General features: G+C 43.4%; 1 protein-coding gene across 5 annotated transcripts in view; it reads right to left on the bottom strand.

The window, feature by feature from the left end:
- The window catches only part of SYT9 (synaptotagmin 9), a 90,282-nt gene extending 85,341 nt beyond the window's left edge, over nt 1-4,941 (bottom strand). For 4 of the 5 annotated variants that reach the window (XR_013988114.1, XR_013988115.1, XM_081012113.1 and 1 more), the window contains exon 1: nt 4,481-4,739. Coding sequence is in view for 3 of the 5 variants with exons in the window: in XM_081012113.1 (XP_080868239.1) it covers nt 4,481-4,628 (148 nt within the window). In the remaining 2 variants the exon portion in view is untranslated. Of the gene's footprint in view, nt 1-4,480 lie in introns of all 5 variants that reach the window. The other variant, XM_081012114.1, reaches the window with a different exon arrangement.
- Between the last annotated feature and the right edge of the window lie 7,143 nt (nt 4,942-12,084).

The following is a 12,084-nucleotide window of genomic DNA, read 5'->3' as shown; positions in this document are numbered from 1 at the left end:
GTCTCCATCCTTTTTCTGTTGCAGATGGGGCATGCTTGGGCACTGGGAGCCATTATTAACCACATGCTACTTGTGAGACACCACCTCATTATTTGTTCTCAAATAACCACCACATTATTTGTAAAATCTATACCCCACCTTACACCTATACCCCACCTTACAATATCGATGGGACCCTCTTGCCTGCAACTACAAGCTATCAACGGTTTTAAAACTCAACTAACTTATATTGCAGCTGACTGAAGCAATACCAATATCCTCACTAGGATATGGCTAAAGCTCTTTGTACAAGAGGACTGTGGATGGCAGAGAAAGCCTTTCAGTACAGTCCAAGTGAAAAGCATCCTGGACATCTCAGAAATGTCACTTGGAACTCAGGAGAACGACAAAGAGCAAGTGAAATGGTATTTCTATGAATTCCTTTTGACAGATTTATATCAATCACACCACGTACAAACTAAATAGCTATAGTTTAACTTGTGAAGCCCATGCTCAAATTGTTTTACACCTGTCAACTTAGGTTTAACTTTATGTTTAAGTGTTCTTTCTTGAAATGCTTAATATTATTTTAAATAAAGGTTGTGTAAACCCTACTAACACTTAACTTATTCTACATTAATTTTAATGCAGGAAATGGCTCAACAAAATAAGCTTGGTTTGTGAATAACCAATTAATTGACTGCTTGTGGCAAATAACTGTTGCTTCTGGATGACCAGGCAAGGAAGCTTAGTTAAAATGAAGAAAAGTTAGTTCTTGTAATGATGTTAATGTGCCATAAATGCATGGGTGTGCATGCACTGGTGATCTAGAAAACATCTCCATGGATTGATCACTTTTGCATATATACTCACAGGTCGTGTTCACTAAATCAAATGGTCCTGAACCTTTTGAGAACAAGGATCCACCTTTAGCCCAAAGATGCAAAAAGACTCTATTTTTAATTCTACACTATATACTTGTACAGTGGTAATGTTGCTGTTGCAACTCACCCAAGGTCAGTCCACTACCCAGTGTGGATCTCAACCCAGCAGCTGAATACCAATGGATTACAAGATAGTGAAGAATTTGTATAATGTAGCAGCCACTCAACATCAAATGATAAAACTGTGGGCACAACTGTACAGTAAAATCAGTTCAGTGGAACCTAATTTGCTTCTGACTCGCCATAAAGAAAATTATTTACTCTGTTTCCAAGATTCAAGGTGGAGTGTCAATTCTTATTTAGCTAAAATGGGGGCATCCACACACAAGAGGAGGTATCAGCAGGCTTAAGGAAACCTCAAGGTTTGCAGATGTACAAAAAATGTTTAGAAGAAAAGCACCCCCAGGGCAGGTGGAGAACCCAAGAACAGCCCAACACAGAACAAGTATGTTCAATAGCCACAGAAAATCGGAAAAGAAAATGGACATGGCTGCTCAGCTTCAAGAACTGTTGATCAGCTAGCTGAGAAACAAGGCAAGAAGATTAAAGGAGAGAGTAGAAGGTACACAGTAATATCATTAGGTCTTTTCCTCCATTGTCCTTCAGTCTATTTGTCACTTTCTCCTTCATCCTCTAAAAGGAATGAGGAAAAACAGACCCAGATACGAGAAGTGTAGAGAGAATCTTCTTATAGTCTAAAGAGAATTCATTTGCTGGTTCACACCGAGAAGCTATTTTTAAATGTTGTTAGGAACAGAAGAAGTGAGAGCTTCCCAAAGAAACCAATGGAGAAATCCAAGGTTTCCATGTAACCAGGATTGGAAACCCAGAGTAGCCACCACATCCCACCTTCCCCAAATGCAATTCATCGTCACCATATTGCAAGTTGGAAAGGCTGTGGATGAGGAAATGGTTTATGACAGGCCTGCAGTGTAGTTCACGTGAAATACTGCAGCTTAGGCTCTGAGTGATCTACAACAACTCTGCAGTGATGTACAGGAGCAGACCCCAATCGAAGGTTGGATTCAAGCTAAGTGAGCAGTTTTCAACAGCACTGCTGCAGTATTATCCATTGCCTTTATTCCCACATTGCTGGTCGGCTTGAGAAATATGCAGTGCAGTTCAGTGTTGCATCCTCACTGCAGACTTAAGGGACACAGTAGTCTTCTTTTAACATTGCTGGACAGAGCTACTGAGGCTGCTCTGGATTTCCAGTCAAAAATACCCCATACATCTCAGGTTGAAGTAAAAATCCAGCTCCTTAAATTTCCCTCTGGAACCTCATTCCAGGCCAAATCCATCAGTTCAACTGACTTGCATTCCCCTTTAAATGTCCAAGAACTAACAATATAAATAAAACATACATGAATCAAGTTCCAAGTTACAACAGGGAGGGACTCCTGTATTCAATGTTAACTCCCCCCCCCCCCATTCTACTTAGCTACAGGCCCTGGTAACACCTGTGGCACACTGTAACATTTTGTTGCAGGGCACCATTTGTAAGTAAATCGGATGACTTCAGCAGTGTGATCCAAAAAAAATTCCCCTTGAAGTCCCGCTAAGTTCAGCAGAATAAACTTTGTAGTTAGTAACCCCCAGTTTCAGAAGAATATAAATGCCACTAAGGAGGCACTTCTTCATAGCTTCCCATACTCACAGCTTAGTAGTAAAGTAATCATCAGAAAAGCCGAGGCAGGTATTATATACAATGAGAGCACTTCATGTGCATCATATTGTGTTAGGTGCATGATCTATGCTAGCCCTCTGAACAGTTATGCTTCCAGTGCAAATGGGTTGAAGAGCAATACGGACTAAAGACTTGTGCTTGGGAGCTGCATGTGCACTAGATAAAATTTCACACACAGAAGCAACGCACATTTAGCTTAGGCCTTTGGTGATTTATCTGGGAAATACATGTGCACATTTGTATCAGGAAGATCTCTGATCTTCTTCAGCAGCCACAGAATGGGCCAACATTCTTGCAGAAAGTAGAGCAGCAACAAAGCAGCTGGAGGTGCTTCTTTAAGAAAGAAACATTTAAATCAGAACGTTTATCAAAAAGAAACCAAAGGCACTGCACTAAAGACATAATCCAACATAAATCCCATAATCAGCCCAAAAGGCTGGTATGCAGTCTCTCTGGTAGGAAACAAGAGGGAGGGGACTCAAAAGCTTGTCAGTGAATAAAAAATGCTACCATGGGACATAGTTTAGGATTGTTCCTAAGAAAAGCTGTAACGTAAAAACCCATCTGCTGCAAAGTATAACATCCTGCCTCTAGCTTCCACCCTGCAACATCTTAAGTGTGGTTATGCATAAGTCAATCTTCTGTGATTTCAGTAGGACTTATTTCCAAACAAGTATACTCAGGATCAGAGCTCAGTAATCATTTCGAGACAGAACAGAAGCACCTATCAGTTTAACAATTCAGCATGCCCACCTCACTTAAATCCTGATCCTGGTCAAATGAACTTACCAAAGTTAGCTGCTAGCTTTCAAATAGCTCAGGAAGCAAGCAACTTCTACGCTACCCAGCGAAAGGATTACAACTAATTAAACGGTGGTAGCATCCCTTTGCTCCTTTAGTCCCAATACAATCAGCCCCCACCCCTGAAACATGTTTTAAAGAAAACAAGGTATGCTGCCAGTTGATTTCCATAATGAAACCAACGGTACAGAGATGTGTTATATTGCAAAATGCTTATATTACTCGTAGGAGATATAGAAGAGCAATTTAACGTTCTGTCATATTTTATTTGATTGTTGTGCACGTGCGTGTGCTTCTGTAAGGAAGGCAAAGAAACAATTCCTGTAAGATCTGAATAGCTTAAGAGCTTCCAAGCATGCAATGCCTTTTGAACACACCGCCCTGGTCCCACTCTGAGTTCAACCAGAGCCACAGCCATGATTTGGTTCCTGGAGATGTGTTTATTCCGACAGTCCTGCATACGTGCTGGTCTTGCAGCAGCAATAGAAATTCACAGGATCTAAAAATAGTTCAGAGATGGTACCTTAACTCTGCCCCATGACCATGTCTGCAACGCTGTACGCACACACACGTGTTACATGGGAGCAACTCTCACTCAACTCCCATGGACTTCCCTCTGAGCAGGTCCAATATCAGGATGCAAACCCACGATCCTAAAGCCACGCTTAAGAGCAAGTTCTGTGAAAATCAACAGGATTCATTTCTGCATCCATTCAAATCAGCATGTAAGATTCCATTGAAACCAATGGGTTTGGCGCCTAAATGTGACTAGGGTTGGGCGCTGCGTCCAGGAGGACGGCGTGCTCTCTGGCAGCACAGACCGGGAACATCAACCCCGGCCTCATTTAGGAGTAAAGTCCATTTAGGAGTAAAGTCCTGGTGGCCTCAAAATCAGGGCGGAGGGAGATTTCTGAAAAATGGAGGGATGGGATCGGGCGGTCACTGACGCTCCACCTCGCCAAACCCAGCCTGCGATGGACGCCTATAGATTTCCGACGAGGGAACTGAAGCCCCTCGTCCCGCTGAAGTTCCTTCCCGGCCCCCCACCACCCAGGATCGCGGCGCTTACCGGAGTCTGTGGGCCGGGGTCTGCCGCTGTCCCGCAGGTAGTAGTTGAACTCGAGGCAGCGGTCGTTCTCCACCGTCCCGTCGGAGCAGAGCTCGACCAGCAGCTTCAGCGCTTTCTGGCAAATCTCGTCCTCCCTGCCGCCAGGCATCGCCCCCCAGCATCCTTGTGAGTGGAGAGGAGCTCTCCGGTCGCTCACACGCGCTTCTTCGGCTGCCGCTGCCGGCCGCCCGCTTGCCGTCGCCGCCGAGGCAACTGGGGAGACGCCGGCATACTGGGAAGAGGGAGCAGCAGCAGCAGCAGCAGCAGCAACGCCGCCCCTTCTCGCCGCTGCCCAACTTCGCCTGGCCGGCCTCGGCACTGTGCAGGAGCCGCCACCGCCGGGCGTGACCACCCCGCCCGGACGAGGAGGAGAAGGAGGACCCCGCCACCAGTTGCGCGCAAAGCCAGGCGCCCAGCCAGCCGCGCCTCGCTCGGCTCCAGGCGGCGCCCGAACGGCTCTCCCTGGCGGCCGCGAGCCTCACTGCAGCAGCCCGGCGCCAAGAGCGAAGGCGCCTCCTTCCGCCCAGCGCCCAGGCTGAGGCGAGCTCGGCGTTTCCCCGTGTCTCCCCTTCCCGAAGATTGTCAGCTATCGCATTTCTTTCCCCACCCTTCTTTTTCTGGAACATCATTTCCCTGGAGACCTGACGTTCCAAGCACACACGCGGAGCAGCTGCCTGCGTGTGGAATTCTCCTCAAGTACTTGGGGAGCCACATGAAGAGAAAGTGCTGCTTTTTTGAGGCAAATAAAACAAAGCTGATTCCTAATCTTGGTGCTTTTAAAAACAATTCTCTCATAAAAAGTTTCCTTTTCGCAACACAGTTTTCCTTCACACACAATTTTCTCCGCCCCCCTCAGTCTACAAAGTGCAGGCTTTGGTTTCTGGGCCCCTCCGTTCCCCACGCCCTGGGCCCTGCAGGCTATTGTGAGGGGGAAGCACCACAATTTTTCCAGAGAACGCGAAGCAAAATGCTTCTCTTCTTCTTTATTCCAGTGAAAGATCAAGCCACACAAAGCCTCTCACCCGCTTTTCGTCAGCCACTTTTAAAATGGTGGTTCTGTGTTTCCCAGGCATGCACTCCCAAACTAGAGAAGTGAGAAATCCTCAACTGAACATTTCAGTGTTTCATTTTGCTGGGGGGGGGGGGGCTGAAACAGACAAAATCTGCCGCACATGAGGTTGTTTTTCATTTGATCAAAATAGGGTCAGTATTTTCCAACTGGTTCAACTGCACACATATACCTGCTAATCCTTACTTTAAAGTACCAGCTGGTGCCCCAGAGGAATCTTGCCACCTGCTAGTGCCCCCCCCCCCCCATTTTGTGAAATAGCATGAAGTAGCTTCACAAGCTGGTGCATACATACTGCTAAGTAATGCTATGTATTTTCAGGTTACGTTGGGTCACATCATGGAGGCACAGTACGCTTATTTATTGCCCCAATTTATAGTTTGCCTTTCCACTTTTAACAGAGTGTTCAAAGCATGATATAAATAAAAGACACGGCAAGAAGCACATTAAAATCATAACAATCCTCAGTTCTTCTAATAGCAAACTCAGCTGCTGAGTACTAAGGTAAAGGTAAAGGGACCCCTGACCATTAGGTCCAGTTGTGGCCGACTCCGGGATTGTGGCGCTCATCTCGCTTTATTGGCCGAGGGAGCCGGCGTACTGGTCATGTGGCCAGCATGACTAAGCCACTTCTGGCGAACCAGAGCAGCACACGGAAACGCCGTTTACCTTCCCGTCGGAGTGGTACCTATTTATCTACTTGCATTTGACGTGCTTTTGAACTGCTAGGTTGGCAGGAGCAGGGACCGAGCAACGGGAGCTCACCCCATTGCAGGGATTCGAACCACCAACCTTCTGATTGGCAAGTCCTAGGCTCTGTGGTTTAACCCACAGCGCCACCCATGTCCCAAGCCTACAGCACCCGGTATTTCCAGGCGGTCTCCCATCCAAGTACTAACCAGGCCTGACCCTGCTTAGCTTCCGAGATCAGATGAGATCGGGCGTGTTCAGGGTAGTATGGCTGTAGACACTGAGTACTAAGAGCTGTGGCCAAACCAAGGCCACTAGAAACCAAGAGGAATATAGCAGCCTACTCAGGGCAACCTCAATATTTTCCGAAGTATGGAATAAAAATAATGTTTACAAACAGTCCAGTGGGAGCCACAGAGGGTAAAATGGGGTATCTTGGCAGAGGACATGGCTGGCAGGAACCCTAAACAGGAGCACTCCAAATGACAACATTTTGTTCCCAGTGGAGAACTTGCTGGGACACCCAAACGAGCAGAACTGAATTCTCTGTGCATCAGCTGACAGGCAGGGAGTTCAATCCTTTTCAGCAGCAGGACCCAGCCATGTCTCTACCTGCCCTGCACATGATGCTACTTATCACATCAGATGTGAGGCAAATGGGGGCCAGGTTTGGAGAACACACCATGGGGAAGGAAGCCTGGTAGGTGAAATTTGTCCTGCAAGCTGGAAGTTCTAATGCTAATTTGGGGCCAAGCCTGGCAGCCAGTAGTTCTTCAGCTGCCTCTTTTTTCTTTATGTACAATGGCTGAGCAAGAGAAAGGTGCTCATGTGGGCAACTCTTCATGCAACCTTCTTGTGTCTCTGGTTTAGCAATTTGGCACAAAGCTCAGGAAGAGGGCCCTGTATGAGAAGGAAAGAAATGAGAGTTGTACATGTAAGATCTTCTCATGTAGACCTTTTAAAATCAGAGATGTCCCCCGTCTCCTATGCAGAACTGCTAGGCTATTAGGGTGGCTGTGCCTTCCTAGCATATATATATATATATATATATATATATATATATATACCTTGTGATACCTGATTTGGGGTAGTTAAGGAACGACTGAAAACTCAATTCTGCCTGGGTATTGTTCCGAACAGCACAACCATGGTAGAAACAGAAAACCTGGGAGGGAGATGGAGGAGAAAGAGTATGAGTTTATATGTGGGAAACACACAGAGAGAGGATAAAATGTCAGGATGATACTAACACCATGGGTAGTCAGCAATTAAAGGAGATCTTCCTTGTTGATTCTTGTAGAGGAGGAGGCCGTTCTTCTGCACAATTCTGCTATAATATTTATAAACAGTTGGTGAAATGCCATATGTTTTCTATGTCTCACTACCTACTCCCATTCAAAAATCATTACAGTCGCTCAACTAATTGTTTTGCAATTATTTTCTATAAATAATGCATGCGCAGACTGCCGCTTCTGACTGTTGGAAGGAAAAAGCCTCATATTTTACAACATTAAACAAACCCCTTTTGGTTTAGGAACAGAGATACAAACAGCTTTTTATACAAATGGAGAATGTGTCTGTGCCTAAGTCGGGAACAGACTTCAGTATGTGCCACATCTACTTGACCTATTTTAAGGTACGTGGCATTTTACCATGAGCTGCTTAGCACAGACTGGATGCAGAACCACCAAGAACTCAAGAGTTCCTTTAAAAAATAAATAAATCCATCAATCACCCTGAACCCAGTGGTATGTGTCTGTTGTGATATAATTTGAGAAGGATAACAAGGAGTCTTAAAAATCTCTTTTATATCACAGGTCTGCGAGAGATTGCTTTTAAGATGGAAAGGTGATTATTATAGTCTTTATGACAGTTTATTCTCTTTAAGATGAGGGGAACTTTTCAACTAAACCTTCAAACTGCTTTTAAAACCCCCACCTGCACCCACAATCGGAAGCAGCAAGGTCAAAGTTGTTAATGACATGTTCCTTGAACGTCTGCTCATGCATCATGGAACATACTGTAGGAGCGTTAAGTCTCTCTATAATAAGGCTCTGACTTTAACCAAATATGGAGTGGATGCCTAGGGCACAACATAGGGAAAGGTGCAAATTTCAAGGGATATTTCTGAAATTTCCATACACTAAGGGGAAACAGCTGGAACAGAGAGAGAGAGATAAAAATGGTGGAAGTAAAGCTCTGCCTTTTACTCAGGAGCCAAGTCAGGTATAGGTATTGTTGGGCATCTGCCAAGGCCAATTCAGGGCTTCCGCTGCTGATCCTAGAAAGCTAAAGGTGCCTTACAGCATACATTCATACACCAAATGCAAGAACACATAAAAACTATCAAATATAGCAAGATAGTGACTGTATCTTCTCTACCACGTTTCAGTTATATTTTTGTATGCCCTTTTTATTTCCTATAACAGTACATACAAATGGTATTCTTTTCAATAAAAGCAGAGTTTGGTTAAAAATAATCAAAACTACTAAAATCCACAAAATACTATAAAACTAAGAGTAGATTCAAAGAGGGAAAAAAGGGAAAGGAAGCATAAAAGTAGGAGAGACAAACTTCAGCTAAAACTAAAAGTCAGTGAATGCACTTAAAGCCTTAATTTGCTCTCCTGAGGCTTAAAACACAGGGGACAAACAAGCCATCTAAGCAGGAAATTCCACAACCTGACTGCCACAATAGGAAATGCCCTGTCTTCTGTCTCAACTAATTGTGTCTCTGAAAGTGATGGGACATATAAACAGAATGCTCTGGTGCAACTTTCCCCAACGTGATGCCATCCAGATTTTTAGGACCACAACTCCCATCAGCTCCAGCCAGCATGGCAAAATAGTGATTCCTGTGGAGCACACCTATGAAAACTGCATTGGTTGTTGTTCTGAAAACTGATGTCCTGCTCTGATGTTTAGTGTAGTGCATGGGCAGCAATTTATTAGCTTGGCCTAGGGAAGTGGTCAGTCACTCTCTTTTCTCTTTTTTTTAAAAAATTAATATTTATTGCTTTTCCAACAATTTAAACACTACAAAAACAATACAATACAATACAAAAACACTACATAACATTGACACATTAAACACATTAAACTAACAAAACAAAACAAAAACAGTTTAAAATAAATCAAACAATTTCAATATCTTATCTTTCATTCACTTATTTCCACGACCTCCTCACACCTCCCTTTTTGTATTCCACTTCTGTTAATTGTTTCAGCAATTCCTTTCCATCTTCCTCTGTTTTCTATCCTATAATTATCTTAACACATTCTAACCTTATTTTTCCTTTAATACTCTATTAATCTATTTATACTTATTTCCTTATAACATTTCTACTAAAGCCATATAATTTCATTCCAACATTTTTCTAACATTCATTAATTTTACAATATTTCTGTAAATAGTCTTTAAACTTTTTCCAGTCTTCTTCCACCAATTCTTCTCCCTGGTCTCGGATTCTGCCAGTCATTTCCGCCAATTCCATATAGTCCATCAACTTCATCTGCCATTCTTCCCAGGTGGGTAAATCATGTGTCTTCCAATACTTCGCGATGAGTATTCTTGCTGCTGTTGTTGCATACATAAAAAAAGTTCTATCCTTCTTTGGCACCAATTGGCCGACCATGCCCAGGAGAAAGGCCTCTGGTTTCTTCAGGAAGGTATATTTAAATACCTTTTTCATTTCATTATAAATCATCTCCCAGTATGTCTTAATCCTTGGGCATGTCCACCAAAGGTGAAAGAATGTACCTTCAGTCTCATTACATTTCCAACATTTATTGTCGGGCAAATGGTAATTTTTTGCAAGCTTGACTGGTGTCATGTACCACCTATAAATCATTTTCATTAAATTTTCTCTTAAGGCATTACATGCCGTGAATTTCACACCTGTGGTCCATAACTGCTCCCAGTCAGCCATCATTATATTATGTCTAACATCTTGTGCCCATTTAATCATAGCTGATTTCACCGTTTCAAGAAGCAGTCACTCTCTTTTCTCCACCCAATGGATCAGTGCTGTGATAGCAGTGTGTGTGTGTGTATGTGTGAGAGAGAGAGGGTGGGGGAGGGAGGGAGAGAATGATTTGCAGTACTGGGCAAAATCTCTTAGTATTTGCATTGGGGAAAATCCCCCATTGGCATCAGCAAGTAATTTTCCCCCAATGCAAATGTTAGCATAAGAGAAGAGACCCCCCCCCCCCCTCAGGATAGTAACAGGGAAGGAAATGGTAAAAATCCCCCCTTCCCATCTGATATGATCCCAATAATTACTTCCCCTCCCAACTGATGCTATTAGCATCTTTAGAAACCTACATGAGATGAATTGAACATCCCGTTTAGTTGGATGGACCCTCAGTCTGAATATTCCTTGCACTAGGATGATACTGTAACGTAACTACTCGTATCAAATCTAGTGAGGAAGCTGGTCTCAGGAAAGTGATTTTTGATGCCTGCCTGGCTTGGCAGAAAACCCAGCCTCAAAAACAAAGAACAGAGGGGGAAATGAAGGGCCAAGCGCCAACTCTGCTGAAATCCACTAACCAAAGTTTCCTCAACCAACAATACCAATGTTTGTGTAGAAATAGGTCTGATCTTCTCAGCTTGACTTTCCTGCTTTGCTCTATTTATTTTAAAAATGAATTTGGTAGCTTGAAAATGTATATCTTGTTACTCTTATTTTTTTATTTTAAAAGATCCTCAAAGGGAAGTCTGCATTCAAGTTATTTTGAGATGACGGTTTCAGGAGCTAGTTCTTTTTGAATGAGAAGGAGACTCACTTTGGGAAGAATGGTTTTAGAAAAAGTATTTCTGGGACAGAAATTTTAGATGTCAAGTATAACTCTAGCAGTGCAAGTCTATGGATGCCTACCCAGAAGTAAGTCACACACAGTTTAATAGGATTTATTCTGAGGTAAATGGATAGAGGAGTTCAGCATATTTCCAATAAATCACTGGAAGTTGGGTTATTTCACCTAGAGATGATTCATTAACCGTTAAAGACACCTTAAACTCAGCACAGATCTGCTGTGACGCCAAGTATTTTTTGGGTGCAGTGAGGAACCTCGGATTTTCTACATTTCCACTCCAAAAACAGTTGCTTAACACACTGTGGCCTTTCATTTCCCCCTTAATAAAATTTGCCAACCCATTGGATAATTGTTGGATGCAGTGCTTCAGGGATGCTAGAGATAAATCGGCTTTCGAATTTGGCTTATTTGCTACTTTTCTTTCTCCCCCCTTTTTAAAGTGTTCTATTGCATTGAAGCAGGTGCCATCCATTAACATCCTTTCAGGTTTTCCAACATAATACTGTGCATCAGTTTTCAGAACCATAAGCAGTGCAGCTTTCATAGGTTTTCCTCCATGGGAGCCCTGTAATCTGCTTGTGTGTCAGAATTAGTTAAACAGCATTGCAGGGTTCTGCTTGATGAATGATAGCTAGGCAACTCCAACACAGCATGTCCTTATACAACCGTAGACTGTTTTGTCTTGCGTTGGGCAAAGGCAACTACATCCAAATTACTTAAATACTGCAAACCATCCCTAAAAGCCCTGCTGCTGCTGCATTTGGAATGTATTTATTTGATAGCAGATATTCCATCATTTAGACTAAGAAATATTTCCGGAAATGATTCTGGAAAAGACTAACATAAAGAAACTACCGGTAAGTGGATTTGAACCAATTCTACCCCCCGAAAAGCCAAGTTGAATTTTGCTTGCAGCTAAAATATTAAACCAGCAATTCAAGCATGGGATTGGGCGCTATCTAGGGAGGCTGGGAAGTGGGGGATGGCT

The sequence above is a fragment of the Podarcis pityusensis genome (genome assembly GCF_964106645.2).
Source record: "Podarcis pityusensis genome assembly, chromosome: 1".
NCBI lineage: Eukaryota > Metazoa > Chordata > Lepidosauria > Squamata > Lacertidae > Podarcis > Podarcis pityusensis.
The sequence above is the reverse complement of the archived record's forward strand: the minus strand, read 5'-3'. Positions and strand labels throughout refer to the sequence as shown.